Consider the following 19,158-nt stretch of genomic DNA (forward strand, 5'->3'; position numbering starts at 1 on the left):
TTATTGAAATCATAATGTTCACTGTTTTGGCTGCATTTTCTCAGAGGACACGCAGAGAAAAAAACACAACACGCTGCCTATAAACCTTGTAAAGAATTTTGTTAACATGTTGCACCTTTGTATTTACAATTAATCAAAGACCATCTGGTTGGCCTTGACATACCGACTCAGCGGACAAAACATGCAACAAATGATGTGAGTACTACCCTTGAAAGAAACCTTGGTCGCAAATACCTTCACACAAGTAACAGCTTAGCCAAGGATTCATCGCTTTTATCAACACAGTTTTTTATACTCACACTCTCTCGCATGCGCTCACACGCACACAAACACGTACACATGCACGCACACAAACACACACAACAATAACGAGACATTGATATTTTAATTTGGAACACAAAGCTCTTTCGGTTGTTGTTTTGGGTAACTTTGGTTGCAGTGTTAATGTTTAGAGAATTTGCTTATCTAAAAGAAGATTTTCAGTTTCAGTCTGGGGAAAAAAAACTAGAGAGAAAGGTGGTTGACAGAAATATATTCCACACCTACACACACTCACAGCCCTAATCTGCTACCCTGTGGACCCTCCCTTGTTCCGGGAGGGGCCCTGCACCTGCTGTGGCAGCTTGAGGGCCTCCTCGGGGAAAGAGCATTGCAGAGGCCCAGGAGAGGTGTGCCTGGTTCCCACATATCACTCCCACATACCACTAGCACCCCCAGCCCCCCTGGACACATCCCAGTCTCTACTCCAGCCTCAGGCGTAGCCCTGCAAGGATCAACTGCCTGCCCTGCTTCTGCTTCGTGGAGTCTACAGCACCCTTTACGTCCTTGACAATTTTCACCCTTAAGCCCTCCTCTCTGTCTGAACAACAATTCCCAGCCAAAGGCTCGGTCTGCTTGGAGGGAAAAATGCACCAGGTTGAAGGAACAGCTTGACATTTGAGAAAATGTGCTTGTTGGTTTTCTTTACCAGAATTAGAGGGAGCTGCTGAACTGGCTCTTTCTAAAGTAGGGATGAAGCTCCCTATTATTTTATTACTGATAATAAATCAATTAATGGTTGAACTTTAAACAGGCCAGACATAATGATGGATACATAGAGAAGTTCCCAGAAACCACAGCAACATCTGGACTACTTGTAAGCTTTTTTCCAACAAACAGATGTAAAAAGCAAAACGTTAAGTCAAGTCTAATGAAAATACTATGAGAGAAGGTGTTAAACATTAAATACATTTTCAAAAAAGTTATGAACTTATGAATTATTGTCATACTTAACTTCATTGTTGGGCTCTGGTATGATGAAATGTCATGGAGCAGTAACTTCTCTGCTTTTTAGACTGCATGCTAAAAAAAGTAATACACATTTTCACGCAATGTTTTGTGTATGTGTAAAGCAGAGTGGCTCCAAGGAGGACTCGTTGCTGAGGCTGCAGGCAGCCTACTGTACATGTTATAACATAGATGGGAAAAAAAAGCATACCAAATATAAATCTCCCTCTCTAAATCTGTGGACTTATAGGCCAGATATAAGGTAGTTTATAGCCAAAAAAGCTTTCTGTAGTGCCGGCAATACTCATGATCCTAAGTCTTGCCCGCTGGGAGATCCAGACTCACTAAAAGGTGAAGGAGAAAGAAGTAAGAAATTAAGCCTCTCAGCAGCAGGACTACCTGGGCTTCATACATCAAAGGCAGAGCAGAAACCGGCAGGGAGGGTTTTTCTTTCACTGGGGACTCTTTCAGCACCGCGCTGCCTGACAAATAGGCTAGAAGGTTCAGTGCATTAACCCACATGTTGACAGTAGGCTACGAATACTCACTGATGGAGGGGAAATAGGGGGCTAGAGGGAATGATGAACAGCTCAGGTCTTTGGGGTGCTATAAACATGGGTGTATGCACAGGCGAAAACGCATGCATTTACAGACACACACACTAAACAAACAGATAATGATGCACTCTAAAAGCTGGTGGGTTTATCAACGATCGAAGAAAACTGAAATAAACCTGGATTTAAAAAAAACAAACAAACAGCTGTCATGGACGCTAACAGGGAGGTAATAGTGTTATTTCTCTGTGCTTCAGCAACTTCAACTCACTAATCTTGAAGGTTTTGGCTCATTTGGCTGTTAAGATTGAGGAAGAGCCACAGACACAACAAACCACAGAAAAAAAACAGAGATCGGCTACAGAAACAAAGCGTTGCACACAAGCAGGGAGGCAGAGCCCAATGAGGGAAACAGTAACGGCAAAATAAAAACAGAAACTCTCCCGGCACCTGCACAAATGAGACATGAAGAGATTAAGATCACCAGCACAGCAGTTCTCATCTGAAAGAATCGAGAAGAAAAGGCAAAACCAATACAGAAGACTGCAAAAAAGTTTTTAAAAAAGTTAAAAACAAAAAAAAAAGATAAAAACCTACATTTGATAACTTCTGATGGAGGCCCAGCACTTGTGTTCCACCCTGTAAGTGTTCACTGTATAACAGCTATTTTCTAATAAGTTCATAACATACACTACCTTTTTATTGTGGTCTATACCATAGTTTTAACCAAGCACTTATTTGAGAGATTTTCATGCCTTACATAAGAAACTCTGGAAAACTCAGAACCAAAATCTGGACAATTAAACTATAAAAAGCACAAGACAATAAAAGCAATATTACTTTGATTTATTTAGACTAAGCTGCTTAATAGTGTAACTTTTAAGCCATTGTAAACTATGCCAAAGCAACTAAAAAAAGAGGAGAAGGCCTGTTCTGTTCTCTATGAATGAGAACTGTGTGCAAAATACTCACACCATAAGATTAATAGATCCTATCCAGATTTTAACACAAAGCCCATGTCAAACTTTGGCAAAGGGACAAACAAGCACAACAACTTATTTTACCCTTTTGCTTCCTCATGAATTATGGAAAAAGTAAGAAACAAAAAAAGCTAATTCATCTCTGTAGGAAACCTAAATCCTACTGTAGCTGCAGCCAAAAATTAAATTAAAAAGAGGGGAGTGTTGTGGTGTTTTGCAGCCACAGAGCTGAATTAAGAGAGGATGGAAGTTCCCTCATGCTTAACAATTTGTTCCTCTGCTCTTTGATCAAGCCAATTAAAAACATACTACCATCCCACATGCACAAGCACACACACATTGTTATACACATCTAATTTACCAACTCATCTGCGAAATGATGATTTAGGAATTGTTGTATAATTCCATGATTATAAAATGCATCTTAAGGCTTTGATAGATTTGAAACCATCTTGCCATTTGCTTGAAAACCTCACACTTCCATGGTTGTTTTAACATCGGTCAAGTATGTGAGGCAGCCACGAAACATGAGGCAGAAGAAGACATTGATAGTTACATTGAAGTACTGGAAAAAGTTCAAATTGTTTTTTTGTAAAAGTTGAAACAAATCTTGAGATGTGTTCATTCGAACAGGATGTTTGTCCAGGTATATATTGGCTATTGTATTCTTTCTTGTCTTTAAGTCCTCTTCAAGAGTGTTGAAAACTATTTTCAGCTGTGGGAAAAGAGTGCAGGAAGAAGCCCATTCAGGTTTTCTGGGTCAGAGGTTAAAAGTGTTGTTAATGAGGAGCCTCTCAGATCTCGAGGCCTTTGCTGAATATAGGAACTCGTACTTACGACATCCCAGACTCTGGAGTCTGGTTAGGAAACTAAAGCGAAACAGTCTCTTACAGTTAATGGAATAATACAACCATAATGAACCTGAGAAACCACAGGAGTGATGAAGTCATGCAGTGTCGTTTTACTTCAAAAGCACAGCCTCAGAGAACAGATCACACACAGCCACAGCATTAGCTCAGGCCTGAGAATGGAGGCGCAAACAGCTGCGATTAAACTGAGGGATGACGATCCTCCACAGTGACACAACCTCATTTGGTCTCCTGGTGGCCTGCATACCTCGGCTTCCAGCAGGCAAAATACCCCCCAGGGATCCTAAAATACACGTCAGGCCAGGTCGAGGCCCAGTCAGCCAGCCAGGCGTGAGGTGTGGCAGCAGCCGGGGAAAGGGGAGAGAGGAAGGGCCAGGGGGGCAGAGCTGCAAGCCTGGACAAGCTAGTCAGCTCCACAGGACTTAGATGACAAGTAGACTGACAACGCTACAGGAATGTTAATCTGTTTGAAGAATTTGTGTGTTTGCGTGCAGAAGAAAAACACAATTTCTGCCCCAAATGTTTGTCAGATTTAAATGAAGTACGTTAGAAACAAAATCTGAGAATGCATAGATTTCAACGGTGCTCTCTGCTTTTAGTGAGGCCAACTCCCTTTGTAGACGTACATCAGTCCTTGAATCACTTCTAAATGAGTCCCAGGGTTAATTTGGGATTCACTGCTTGATCAAGTCATCAGGGTCATGGAGGTCATCTTTTGATTATATTCTAAAGATGTGACTGACACCTAGTGGCAACAAGAAGTCACTGCGGCAGTCAATTTAAAAACAACCAGGTGGTGTCATTTCGGTATTCTACTTTATGAGGAAAGACAGGTCATACACAGCTCAACCAACACACATACAGGTCTCACAATTATTACTTCTACACACTTAAAGGAGGTGGTTGAAGTTTAGCGACTTTATATTTTCCCAAGTTCCTTGTGATTCTATACACACAGCTCTCAACACATCAATATTAGATGGGGTTATAGTCATTTCATTTGATCAAATGTCAGAAGCCCCAGATGTGATCACAAAAAAATAAAATCTAAAATGTCATCACCTGAATCAACCACAAGAACACGCTCACGTACACAGAACTGCACTAAGAGGTTTATGGAAGGATGAACTAAAGGAGTCTAGCAGCACCCTAACAGCTCTGCACCGCCCTGATATATTTCTCCCGAAGAAAATTTTTGGAGAGAAGTTTTAAAGAAAATGTATCTGATGCTTAAAATAGATTTTCCTTCATTTGTATGATCTCTTTGCATTTCCTTTCCTGAAAACAATCTATAACACTTGACTTCCATCTCTTATTTATTGTCAAGAAGCCCTATATAAACCTGTTATAGATTATAATATCATTTAAAAAGTGTGTTGTTTAATGTAATAATGTAATTATCCAACTACAGCTCCTCCTAGGGCCAGTCATACATGGCGGTCACAGTATGAATAGGAGTGACAGTATAGGTCACAGGCAGGGGCGATTTCAGTCTGTTGGGGGCCCCTTTAAAAAAATCATTCATCGACAATATGCACAAAAAAAAAAAAAAACAAAAAAAAAAAACTTCGACACTAGCGGCAACTTTAAGTAACCAAATCAAGTTTTCATAGGAAAATTGGAACAACATAAAATACTGAATATTTTTAGATGGGGGCCCCACTAGGAAGTATCCTACCGTTGTTGTGTAGCAACTGTTTTGGTTCAAAAGTTTGTCCGCCCTCAGGGGGGCCCTTACTGGTCTGGGGCCCCAAGCAGTTGCCTGTCTTGCCTGTTGATAAGCAGCATCTCTGCTTATAGGAGAACTTGTAGTTGGAGACAAATACTCAACATTAAACACACGTATAAATGTCTATATGGCTTTATATAGCTACATTATAGTGTTGTAAATATCTCTATAATGCTTGTAGGTGCTAAACGACAGAGTAAACTGTTACCAAACAATTCAAACATTTAGCACATCCACAGAAATGATTTAGTTTGAATCTTTAGTTGTGGCCTTTAATCAGATAAAGTGTTGAACTGTGATTCATATAGTATGAAGCAGATGCCGGACGGTTTATGAACTGTTTCAGAAGCAAGGCTGAGAAAATGCTGAACTCAAGAGATGTTTGATCTACATAGAGCGAGGAGCTTGTGGCTTACCTGACGAGAGTGAAGAATACTTAAGGCTCAGTGTCTGCTGTCCATTTCTTAAGACTATTCTGTTTCTACCTAAGGCCTTAAAGAAAACAAGCTCCATTCATGTGCTGCTGTTTCAAAAAAAAGGTATACTGATGCTTCAAACCTCATTTTTTAAACCTCCCTGTCGAGAAGAACTTCGATTTCAAAAGTGCAAATGTTTCAGTTCATCAAACGGCGCCGGTTTTGGTTCTGACCACTACTGATCGGTAGATCTTAAGGCCTATGCAGTTACTGCTCTGTAACCACAAGAGGACAAGGAGACTAAGAGTTCAGTGTTACAGACGGTCATCATCGGAGTCTCGGGAAGATTCTGATGAAGAGGATCATGCTAATGAAGGTGAAGGAAACCAGGATGAGCATGATCCACAGCAGCCAGTTGACAGACTTCTTGGTGTGCTGCTCCAACCTCTCCGACTCTGTCTTCAGCTTCTCAAAGTTCAGGTCTGCCTGACGCATGGACTGGCTCAGGGTCTGGGAAGGAGAATGGATACAGGTGAAACACTGTGTACACCTAAAATGTAGATTTCTAAAAAATAATTCATAAAGACACGACGACAGGAAGAATTTATTAGATGCTTGTAAACATTTTCCTTTATTTTATATTGTAGAACGTGTTCACCTGCAGAACATGCATCAGAAGCTACAGGGGAACTTCTGACTCCAACTGGAGCGGTAGACTTAGAGGAGTTTAGGTACAGTAGTTACCTGGTTGTCCTGTTTGATGATGTTCTGTGCTGCCAGGCTGTTGTTCTTCAAATTTCTTGCCAAATTGAGCATGTCATCAGCAAGTTTCTCCTGCAGGTTGTGATGGTGCTGCAGGACGGCCTCCAGTTCTGCTGCAGACTGGCGCCCATCCAAGGGAAGACCTGCCCTGAAAGAGGCAGGACAGCAAATTCACTTTTTTATTCGTCCGCATGGCGAGCTACACAGGGCGCTCATCCAAAGTTAAAGCAAAAAAAAAAAAAAAAAAAGTCATAAAAGCTTTCTCTGGGTAATATCGTTGAAAAGCATTTAGCAGTGAACACTGAGACATCAATATTTAAAGTGACTTGAATGTTTCACAAGACTGGCAGTTGCAATCTTACAGTACAAAAATAAGGAAATACAGCATCATCAACATAATTGGAGACATAATAACTTCATGTGCAGCTTTACCTTCTGTTTCTCAGCTCTGTTTCAGATAAGCCTATGGAGAGGAAATAAACACTTCTTAATCAGCAGAATATCTTGTGTGAATATAAGGAATCACCTTTGAGTTAGGTTATGAAATTTAAGGCAACTTTTAAAAGCTAAAATATTTCTTACCTTTTCCAGTCAGCCCCTGCAAGGACACCAAGGAGAGACAAGTCAGAATGGGAGAGTGGGGGAGGGGTGTTCATGTTCATCTACTTTTTAGTAACAGTATCATCTTACTGTGCCAAGCAGCTCATCCCTCATCTCTCCCGTACACCGGGCCTTCGTCTGCATGTGGACAGTTTTAGTGGCAGGCATTCTCTCATTGGCTATAGTGGGTGTTCGCCCAGGGGCGAGGAACTGATTAGCTAAGGCCTTTTCTGTCGGTGACGACTGGGGACAAAAACAGCAGAGATAAAAGTCAGGGAAAACTGTGTGATCAGACGAAAAACTCTACGGACAAGACTGACGACCTGATTCAAAGAAAACAAGTAGCACTGCTTTTGCACACGCTGAACCTGTCCGAAAAGCACCCCTAATTGTGCTGCAGAGCAAACAGCGTCTGTGAACCGGTGCTGGTTCCGTGTCTTCAGGAAACTGTCCACCATTTCTAAGGAAAATTATCTAGTAAAAAGACTCTGGAAAACCAAACTATTAAAATGCAAAGAAATGTCTACTGAGAGCTCGGGGTAACTGTGGTGCATATTCATAAAAGATGTCACAGACAGCAGGAAAACTTTGCTGCATCAGTGTGACTTTAAAAAGAAAAACAAATCTGTAAATATGACTTTGACATTATGACTGTTATTAATATAACCAGGGGTTTAGATCAGTCTGGGGCTTCTGTTTTTTTCCCCTCAAGCTGGCCTCACTCACTCCATTCAGATAGTGAAACTTGTTTTATACTTTTCAAGTCCCGAATCAAAATATAGCCTGAAAGGTTTTCCTCTCCCCTCCTAGCTCATCCTAGCTTTATGTGGAAAAAAGACAAACAGCTCTGTCAGCATGAGAGTTCATCTCGCCACAGAGTAGAGGTGCAGACAGCTGTTCTCCAGATTCAGATGCAAAGCAAGAGCGAACTGCACGGAGCACGACAACTTTTTGAGCAAGTTTGAGCCAAATATCCTAAATTAGACCTTGACACGGAGCAGATAGTGGGAGCTGGTGGTGTGCAATTTTTGGCTCTACTGGCATCCACAATTCATTCTCTGTGAATCAGGCACTGTTTGTTTTTCTGTAATTTGAGATTAGCAGTCTAAATAACAAAGAAGAAAATTGATTTGTTTTAATCTCTGCCATAAATGCAACATCATGAAAACACATCAAGTTCATAAGACTGTGAAAAAAATTCTGCCTCTGACCAGTTTGTCAGCCTCCAGAAGTCCTTTCAGAAAATCTACTTTTCTTGTGTATTCAGTCAGCACTTCTGGTGTGGGTTTGCTGTAATAGACAAGTCATCAACAATATGAATACATATACCTATTTTATGTTTTAAGTAAATCAGGAAATACAAAAACCAGGCTTCATTAAGTCTCTATGCATCAGTATGTTAAGAGTTTTTTGATGAGGCAAACTTAAGTGTTAAACTTTAACGGCTACGCACAGTATGTGTTAAAAATGAGTCATAATAAAAACATTAAGAATTGACAAAATAACTTACCTTAGACTTTTCCTCAGGGCAACCAACATCTCCTCCAGGGCGCCAACATACTAGAAGCAAGCACAACATAAACACTGATGATATACAGTGTCTTTCATTCTTCAAGTAAATATGATTTTTTTTTTTTTTGCAAATACGCTGAGTTTATTCTGTTAAGTTCCTCGTAGTTGTAATGAAGAGTTGGCAATGAAAACCTGAACCAACTTCTCGTCTTGATTAAAAAAATAATCACATATTTTGCTATTATTCTTCAGAAGTTGAACTCGCCAAACTAACTAATGTTTTGTGTATATTTATATAACAGCAGACAAACAGAGGATATTTCCTTTTTACTACTGCAGACCAACTAAAAGAAGTCAAATCACTACAAACTCACTCACTACATGTTTATGCCAATGCTGCCAGCACAACAGTGCATATTATTTCTACCTTTTCAAGCTTATAAAGTTCAGTTTCTCCTGATAGTTTCTCTCCGTTTAAAAGATGATCCAGTTAAAGCTACTGTAGTATTTGTGATATCTGATTAGATATTTGCATTAAGCAGAAGCTGAACACCTGTACCTAATAAAGTAGAGCACCTGGTGTGATTCCACACAGAACACATTTTTAAAAAGATGCTGAGGCTGAATAAACACCCTCTACAGTTTGACCTCAAACTGAACATTACAGGCTACAGGTAGGATACAGGCAACTGTCACCAGGTAACGCTCCGTTGGTTTCCATGGTTACCACTTCACTCTGTAGTATGAACATTAAGATTGTACAGTATCATGGACTAGTTACAGCAGAGTATTCTGATGGCTCAGATGGTTTAATAATGTAATATAACAGTCTTCATAAGTCTTTTCTGAGGCGGGGACTGGGTTTTGTATTTATATTAACAGTCTGACTAATTATTAAACTAATTCAACACTCTAGAAATGCCTCTGATCGAAAATAAATGTATGTATAATTGATGTGCATACTACACTTGGACTTGCATTAAGACACGTCAGTGGCACAGTTATTGTACATTTGGGGTAAATGTTTTGTCAAATGTGTATTGCTTAAAAATCTGAATGGCAGTAGCTGTTCTTGTGCTTTTATTTATGGAAATAGGGCTGTTTGAGGAAGTTTAAACTTAAATATTCACGCAGTGAACTAACCTATCAGGGTTATGAAAACATTATCTGGTCCACTTTATGATAACTAAAGGTTTCATCATGTGTGGAGAGAAGTATACAGTATATCACACACTGGAGAGATGTGTATGTGGCTGGTTTCAGTGACGACGTGGCTAACAGACTGAGCTAACTGCTAATGACACTCAGACAGCTCCGAAGCTGAACATTTACTCAATAATTGTAGACTCACCTTTTCTAGTCTCCATTCTGTTTCTCCTCGCTTCTCCGACGCTATCGATTCACAGCGAGACAATAACCTGACAAAATTAATTTCTAACCTAGAAGCCATGTTTGACAGTCTATGTGTTTGACACACCGTCGCAGTGATATGACGTCAAAATGTGAAACTTGGGAGGAGCCTAATTACAGCGTTTGAATCAGACTGTAAATAATAATTTATTATTCAAAACATAGCATTTATAATATAACATTTTCATTTATTTGCTTACCTTATTTTTTATTGTTTTCTTTTTCTCTTTTACTTGTAAAATAATGTCTTTACATTTGTGTGTAAAGTACAACATAAATAGTTGATCACAAAAAAAGACGCAACTGCGTTATTCCTCTGAGGAAGTGTGCTTTTAGTCATTCAGCCTTTTCAGTTACAGCCTCTTCTGAATGAAACAACCTCCAAACATTTATCAGAAAGCGCCACACTTACCGCTCATCTTAAACACTGATTAATAACCACATCCGTCAGCACTTTGGCTGCCCCCCTGTGTCTGCTTGTATGTGAATTTGTCCTGTTTTTAATTATGAGGCCTGCATGCTGCGAGCTTCATACCAATTTAACTTTGTACATTGTCTACTCAATGCCGTCTGTCCTGCATGTTATATATTTGTAATATTGACCACACGCTGCTTTTGGATTGTCCTGTTTGTTTGTTTGACATGGCTCATGTATTTTCAGCTGTGACTACAATTTGTCCACTTAATTACTGCTTTAACTTTTTACAATGTTTATATTTGTTTTGATTTTCCAGGGAGCCTTTCCTACAATCTGGCAAACGAAAATTAGGCTAGCTCTGGCATATTTACAGAGATGTTTATTATGGTTTCATTCATTGATCGTCATGCAAGAAAATAGAAAGTAAAAACATGCTTTCATTTATTGTAGGCAACTTTAATAAACAACTGTAGGTGCTTTTGTATATGAAGTACATTTTTTAATTATAAAGACATACATAGCCTACCTAAGATGCAATGTTTACCAACGCCTGTCAATTAGTTAGTTACATTGTTGCAATGCAATTACTGTCCCAAGTCAGGTTCATGAAACGTACAAAATACAAAGCAAAAGAGCGCAAATATGAACTGGATGAAAAACTTGTTATCAACCATTGACTACATATAAATATACGTTTTCATGCAGTCTATGGTATCATATTATCAAAATGATACTGGCAATAGATGAAAACAGGTCAAAGCATTAATACAATATTTCTGAGAAATCCACTCAAGTGCATCTGATACAGAGAAGCACAGCACTGAAGAGGTTAAGAATAATAAATGTATGTGAGAAGTTGGTCATGTTCAACAGCTTACTGTACTGGAGGTTAACAAACAATCTTAAAATAGGTAGGAATGCTTGACCACAGAAATTTGAAGTTTATGAAGTTCCTCTGTAATAATTCTGATATTATAAATGGTGTTTTATTCCACAGGCAAACAATTTAGAAGTAAAAAGCTGGATTTGATTATTCAATCATGGACACAATTGTCCCCAGTTGGATGCACACTTGATCAAAAAGTCTCAAAAAGTTTCAAGTACTCTTTTGGCCCATTCGTGGTTTTCTTCAAATACATGTAAGTGACAGGCTTCTCACTGGGGGTCTGTGCTGGATGATCCCACAATGCCATGCTGTCGCAGCAGGTTCCTTAGGATCTGATTCTTGGACTTCCAGTCTTCCACCTAGCAAGAGCAACATAGATAGTACAGTAATAATATAAGATGAAACATGGTTTAACTAAGAGTCATAATGTGGCTGATTATCAAATAAAGAAGTACAATCCTGACTTTAAAAATCCTACAACTGTTCAGAAAAAACACAATGTCGAACAAAATCACTTTTTTGTTCTTTAAAATCAGTCTGTTGTAACTGACATTGGACTCTTTTTATCGATGATAAAGTGAACCATTGAGTAAAGGGCAAAGGACCAACTGGACTGCTTTCTGTGAATAGACATGATAAAAGATAGTCCTTCACACTCTGAGTGACTGGAGATGGTCAGTCCTTTGTTGCAGCAGTCTTTAGAATGCCATTGGTGACCAATCAGAATTGAGTGTTCAAAACAGACTGTGCTGTGTTACATGGCATTACACATCTGAATCATTTTACCCTCACCTCTAGAAACTATAGTTTTAGGGACAAAAAAGAAACAGAATACCTCTTGTCTGAGAAGCTGGTTGTCAATCCTGAGACGATCCAGAGTGCTGATATCTTCCCCCAACTTCAGGTTGCTCTGTCGGAGTTCCTTGATGTACTCGCACGCTTTTGACAAGATCCCTCCTTTACTCTGAGACAAAAGAACCTAAAAATTCAGAAACTTGCTAACTCGTTTTGTGTCCACAAGATTTTTTCTTTTTTTTTCTTCAGAATGCTGCTTTTTTCATTTGTTCTCAAAAGGTAGACCATAACTATGAACGCAAACATTTTTTTTCAGAGCCCTCTACCCTCTCTTATTGACCTGTCATTGGACAGTACGTCCACTGATCTTTGAAACCAGGAAAATGGGTGTGAATGTGAAGGCTTTGCCTCAGTCACAAAGTGTGCAATATATCAGTCAAAACTAATCATGAAGGGTGGCGCCAATAGCGCAGCGGCAGCGCGCGTGCACCATGTTGCGAGGCTTTGCTCCTCGCGCGGGCGGCCCGGGTTCGTGTCCGGCCTGTGGCCACTTTCCCGCATGTCTCTCCCCACTCTCTCCCTGTTTCCGACTCTATCCACTGTCCTATCAATAAAGGCCAAAAATAAACCTTTAAAAAAAAAAAAAAAACTAATCATGAAGAAGCAAACGCATATTCTCTGGAAACTGATCCATTCCACAAAGGTTCTTGTTGTCTTGGATAGCTCATGTCATGCATCCACATGTTCCACAGCTGTCAGACAGAGCAGTGACAGCAAGCACATCATTAATACGGAATCATCCACACAGAGTACAAAGAGCTGCTTCCTCTGGATGGTGCTTATATTATTATATTATTATATATTATATATTATATATATATATATATATATTATATTATGCTATATTAGTTTTAAGTCTAACTGCTAATGCTAACTGCACAGGTTTAACATATAATTATGTTTATTCTTAGTCACATAGGGGCTGCTATATCTTGTTTGGGGGATTTTGTATACAGGGGGGGGGGGGGGGACAGCGGGTGTGTATTGTAACTAATGTCTTGTGTCCTGCCTGTCTGTATACTGCTACTGGATGCCTTGAATTTCCCTCGGGATCAATAAAGTATCTATCTATCTATCTATCTATCTATCTATCTATCTATCTATCTATCTATCTATCTATCTATCTTATAGTAAAGAAATCACTGTGGCTGCCGATTCCTAGTGGTTGTGTCTTTCACCCCATGTGCAGAGATTGTAGTCCGCCCTGTGTTTACGTCTGACCTTCGCTGAATGTCCCAACTCTCTCCTTCCAACATTATCTGCCTCCCTTCAGCTGTCCTATCTAATAAAGGCAAAAATGCCCCCAAAAATATCTCAAATGATAAGATAAAACAATTAGGGATTTCATCAATACCACAAATCATATGACAGAGGGGGGTTATCTAAATAATGTTGTGAAACCTCACAACAAGCATTTTTTACTCTCACTGCACACATCACAACCCAAACAGACTTTAGACCAGACTTCAGTGGACACAGGCCCTAAAAAGCCTTTTGACATCCAAAGTAGGTCTCAGTCTGAGCTCCACTTACCTGGCCTGTTTTGGTGTAGTCAATGTTACAGTCTGGAATGGCTTTCGACAGCTGCACAATCCAGTTGTTGATCTTGTCCCTGCGCCTGCGCTCCACTGTTGGACACATACAGGATGTGAATTTTAGACTTGAGGAAAAAAATGCTTTAAGCATTTACAAAACTGAAAGTGAGCACTACTAACCTTCATTGTGCTGGGCTCGTCGTTTCTCATCTCTGGAACCCCGAGGAGCCTCTTGCTTTCTGGAAAACAATCGACAATAATGACTTTCAATTTTCTGAAATCTTTCGATGTAGCAGATTATCTCCGACATGTTGAAAATGATCACTTCTCATTTGATTCTTTTGTGCTGCATATCTGTCAAGTAATGATGTAGTTACGCAATGTATGGCTGAGTGCGAGGTGCGATTGTCCTTTGATTGGAACCCGTCAAAACTTCCTGTGGTGACATCATCACATACAGCTGCCCTGTTAAACCAAAAGTTACAGTTAGAACCATTCGTTTTGAACAGTAGCATTATAACAGCATTAAAGTGCTCAAGCGCTCACACACTCTAAGCCTTTATGCTAGCAGAGATATAAAATGCTTTGGTTTAATAGTTTCAATGCTTTCATGTAATTGTTGTATTTTATTATTAGCAATATCTTTTAAAGGGGAATTCTAGTATTTTCAAATCTAGGGGGCTATTTTCAAAGCCTATTTTTGTCTCTAAATGACTGGCTGTAAAGTTTTGGAATCGATCTTGTAGATCCCTATTGACTGTTAGCTACATGCAGGCGATCAACACATCAAGTAACCTCTGCAGGAAATGTACCTGACCAAAGTTCTTCCATTAAATGTACTTATTTTGCCAATGACATGCTCAGATTGTTCTTCAAAAAGGAGTGACACACGTTTTTATCGACCAAAAACAGCAATAACGTCATTTTCTTAAAAGCCCTTAAACTGTAATGAGTATTGTAAAGAGTATTTGTACCTTGTATAACACTTGAATACCCCCCTCCACTGAAAAAAGTGGATTCCTGTCAAAATGAGCCATCCCTGTTGAGTGTTTTCATTGAGAAAGGTCACTTTTCTGGTAAAAGCGTTACATTTCTCTTTTAAAATCCTATAGGCCGTCATGCATGGTCTTTCAAGTAAAGACCTTTGTCTAAACTATCCAGTAAATGTACAATCACAATGTTTGTTAAAATATGAAACTCTAACTTCGACAAGGTCAAAGCAGCCAAAGCCTCACTCCCCCCCTGAGATCTTTGGAGCCGCCCCTTGGGGGGCCTGGACCCTCATGTTGACCACTAATGATTTAAGACCCTAAAATAAGACTCAAGTCAAACCATGGCACCTCATGCACATTACCCACTGTAGAATAGTGTCTGTTAACGCTCACACACAATGCATGCTGAAACTTTTAGATTTTTAAAAGTAAGTTGTTGGTTTTTTTCTTTTAAGTTTCACGATATGGATGTGTCTTTTAGAGAAATGCTCGAGTGTTTTATTACATGGCCTTGCAGAAAAGTCAGTGCACTTCACTGCCCACCTGTACAAACAACATGTGACAAATAAAGACCTTGAATCTTTCATGTTGAAAGATGTATTAATAACAACACTCTTCTTTCACTCCACTGTCAGATCTGTAACTTGAATTGTACAGTGCCAGTATGAACTCAAGGAGCTTTAGCAATTACACTCTTTGTTATAGCTATATGCCAGGCTTTCTAGCAGTGAATACCTGTGGGTGTGGTCTGGCCAAGCAACGTGTCAGAGGCCTGCACTGTGGTCACCATGGTGCCAGTGGTGGCGTCTGCAATGGTGGCAGGATAGTAGGTGTACTGCGTCTCTGCACTGCTGTCTCCCTCCAAGCCATCAGACTGGGAAAACACGGCCTGACACACAAACACATATTCACTCCCGTTGAGTCTTGTTTTGTAATATTCAACAGGCACAAACGGAAAGTTAGACATTCAATGAATCAAGAAGACTGAAATCCACCAGCTTCTGCAAAGACTGTTGATGCTGCAGTAATGAACAGAAAGTTAAAAAGATATACTCGACAAAGGTCTGCTACAAAAGGTCTACTTTAAAGCCTCTGAGCAGGGAAGTGTAACTTAACCCGTAACACATCTGACATAGTACTTCAAAGTAAAAGTCTTAGACCAATGAGCGGCAACATATTTTTTTCACATTTAAAAAAATATCAACAAAGTCAACCTTGTTAATCAGATGAGCCAGCTATAAAATGTTGATCCTTATGTGGTCTACAGTAACAATGAAAGAAAAGCTTTAATGTCTGCTGAGTCATCTGGTATTTTGAACCTAAAAGAATACAAAATAAAAGGTAGTTAACTCTGGTAGAAAGTTGCGTACCTCTTCTTTTCTAAACTCCAGTGATACAGTAGGGTCAGTGTTGTTCTCACCTGTGTGACCGTCTGTGTATTTGAAGGGAAACCAGTAACCAGGCTGACTGCTGCCGCTCCCTCTGTCTGACCCTCCAGCTGGCCGTCGGACACCTGGATCACTCTGTAGGTCACCTTGGACAAAACATTAAAAAGAGAGGTCAAAACTTCTTGATTGAGGAGACATGACCCTCCAGGTTTGAAGCAACATATCCGGTCAATCGGTTTTGTTTTTAAATCATTCTTACCTGGCCGCCTGCTCCTTCTGTCTTGAACAGATATTTGATGGGTTGGTCAGAAAAGGTAGCAGCAGACTGTATGGTGGCAATAGCTGCTGGGTCCTCTGCTGTGGCCACGGACCCTAAAGGAGTCACATGTTGTTATTGTGATCATGTCTTTTACTTGCTATAGAGCCGTCCCTTACAGTAAAAACACTTAAAAATTACTGTAAAAAGTTTTAACAATCAAATATTGTGTCCAGACAACTAGAGAAAAGTTAACTAAAAATCATGCAGATATGTATGAGACGGTTGTGCATATATACAAACAGCAATAACTTAATCTGGCGTACATATTTCTTCCATTTATAGATCTTGCAATCGGTAGTCATATGTAGTAGTCAATCAATCAATAAAAACATTACTCCAGACTCAGTGTCCAGATAAGACAATGCAAAAGACATTAAATAAAAAGCATAGTATAAAACACACCGAATAGAATTGCAATGCATTGAATGGAATACAATCACTGAAATTCATAAAAACAATACCCTCAGATGACCCAACTTTAGCCATGTTCTCAGTAGTGCATGTATACCTGTATACTTGCATGTATATTTCTTTACACGAGTATACAAGGATTTATTTTTTAAAAACAAACAGTGAAATGATGGTATTCTGGAAAAGTAAGGGTTCTTGTGTACTGTATTAATTGTACAAGACATATTTGGTCACATATTAACATCATAGGTCAAATTTGACTATAATGATCAAATACAGATGTTATAGTGAACAGCGAATATCAAACTACACTAATGCCAACTACAATAACACACACTCAGAAATAATTTATTCCCTCCTTAATGGCTAATATTTTCAGAGACAATGACATTCCTCAACACAACTATTACATTGAAGAGGAGCATTTTAAATAGTTATAGCTGTTTGAGACTTTACCTTCCTCGTTGACTGTTACACTCCCATCTGGTTCAGGGCTTTTCTGTTGGCTGCAAACATTAAAAAAAAGAAAAAGACTAGTAATCTTGAGGTTTAATTGGCTATTTATTATTGAAAAACTAACTAATCGGCAGGCTTAGAGTCTAGTCTGTCATGGTATTTTAGCTCTGAGTTGACAATGGCGCATTTTACAGTCAATGAGTCCCACTCACCTCTTCATTTCTCTCGACAGTCTTGGGCGAGGAGACCGCCTTCAATCTCTCCAAACGCCACACTGTGAAACAAGTTCATTAAGTTGGACAGAAATAGACGAGAGACCTTTTTCTTAACATCAATTGTCTGACCTAAAATGACAATAAGCCCAGAGTAGAGTTTAAGGCTGAAACTCGGACAGAAAACGGTGGTTTGCAGCTAGCTATGAGGTTGCTCGATCAGAGTCAAACTGAACATTAATGCGGGAGATAACGGAAGCTGGACGTTTTTGCCTTCACAATAAAAGTATCAAGAAAAACTAGAATAAATCTCAAACGCGTGATGTAAAAACGACGTGGCTCGACCGAACCACACTTGACTCAAAAATGATAGTACGCCCGGTCTGTATTTAATTTTCTTACACTCAGGTAAACTTCAAAAAGGTATTAAAACACGTTGATTGTTGTGAAGATTCGCACCGGAAACGACATTTTCCATTATAGCTAACTTTACACAGACCTTTTCCTTTCTGCTACATCACTTTATCGGCCCCAGCGGTTGTTACAGCTGTTAAACAATACACTTTCCACGAGCTAGCAATGGCTGTGTCTGTGAAAGCAAAATGACAGAGTCTTTAAGTCACAACGACTGAGCTATCTGCTAAGAGTCAGATTTAGTTGAATATATTCGTCTGGACAAAGATCTACTTACGCCGCAGTGGTCCCTCCCCCGATATTTGTCAACACATCAGCCTTAGCGTCTGCTTTGCGCATGCGCGACCTAAAATTATTGTAGTTCAGGCTTTCTAATAACAAAGGTTGGTTTCGTAGACCACTTTAAGTTATATATATATATACATACATATATTTTTTTATTAGTATATCTTTTTAACTTTCTCTTTATTTATTTATTTTTTTGCTGGGAAAAAAACAACTTCTTCCCTGATTTCTAAAATTCTAACTAAAATTGGCATTGCTTGCATTTTTTGCAGAGCGAAGAAAAGAGAGCGGGAAGGACGACATGTGTTCAGAATTTGATCTCTCACACAAAAAGATTTTTGATAAGTTGTGTAAAGATGACCAGATGTTGTGGAGTGCAGTTATCTGATCATGTGCTCAATGTTTTTTTTTTAAAGTGATTACCACTTAATGAACCTGAATATATGATAAATCTTTAAAACTTCAAATTTAATTGAAAATAGCTAAAAGACAACATAGCCTATCAAATGTTGAAAAAGAGAATTTTAATTATTTTTGGTAAATTAATATCCATTTCAAATGTGATGCCAGCAACAGATTTCAATAACTTTGGACGGGTCCATGTTTACCACTCTGTAACATTACATCTTTTGCGATTTTTATGATGTTTGAATGTATTTTACTGAACTTAATGTACAGCACTTTGGTCCCGTAACATTACATCTTATTTTAACGGTACTCAGAACATTTCAATGAATAGCCTATTTAAAACTACTACTCATGGTTAGTTGGGTGGGAAATGTGTTGGGATCTTAGAAGACAAATATCACTCATAATGCCTAAGATTATAAAAAGAAGATGATTTTAAAATCAGCTGTCTACTTTATGAAACTACAACAGAAGAAAAAAA

At 39.1% G+C, this 19,158-nt stretch overlaps 2 protein-coding genes across 4 annotated transcripts; both read right to left on the bottom strand.

Moving 5' to 3' along the window:
• Positions 1–4,466: 4,466 nt before the first annotated feature.
• Positions 4,467–10,156, bottom strand: use1 (unconventional SNARE in the ER 1 homolog). Its single transcript, XM_079350884.1, has 8 exons — positions 10,040–10,156; positions 8,687–8,736; positions 8,388–8,466; positions 7,267–7,419; positions 7,159–7,174; positions 7,009–7,039; positions 6,559–6,724; positions 4,467–6,324 (listed from the first exon to the last, which is right to left on the bottom strand). The coding sequence occupies exons 1-8, from the start codon at positions 10,136–10,138 to the stop codon at positions 6,142–6,144; spliced, it is 777 nt and encodes a 258-aa protein (XP_079207010.1). The 5' UTR covers positions 10,139–10,156; the 3' UTR covers positions 4,467–6,141.
• A 795-nt stretch (positions 10,157–10,951) lies between these two features.
• Positions 10,952–18,321, bottom strand: usf1 (upstream transcription factor 1). 3 transcript variants are annotated; one of them, XM_079349610.1, is made up of 11 exons: positions 18,262–18,321; positions 17,571–17,632; positions 17,359–17,408; positions 16,432–16,544; positions 16,205–16,318; positions 15,520–15,673; positions 14,170–14,257; positions 13,973–14,031; positions 13,791–13,885; positions 12,238–12,381; positions 10,952–11,761 (listed from the first exon to the last, which is right to left on the bottom strand). In XM_079349610.1, exons 2-11 carry the CDS (start codon positions 17,576–17,578, stop codon positions 11,672–11,674), a joined length of 915 nt encoding a protein of 304 aa, XP_079205736.1. In that variant the 5' UTR covers positions 17,579–17,632; positions 18,262–18,321; the 3' UTR covers positions 10,952–11,671. The 3 variants fall into 3 exon arrangements, with proteins under 3 accessions (XP_079205736.1, XP_079205737.1, XP_079205738.1); XM_079349611.1 differs by lacking the exon at positions 18,262–18,321 and adding an exon at positions 18,070–18,255; XM_079349612.1 differs by lacking the exon at positions 18,262–18,321 and having other exon boundaries at positions 12,238–12,366; positions 17,571–17,839.
• Between the last annotated feature and the right edge of the window lie 837 nt (positions 18,322–19,158).

The sequence above is a fragment of the Symphodus melops genome (assembly GCF_947650265.1).
Source record: "Symphodus melops genome assembly, chromosome: 8".
NCBI lineage: Eukaryota > Metazoa > Chordata > Actinopteri > Labriformes > Labridae > Symphodus > Symphodus melops.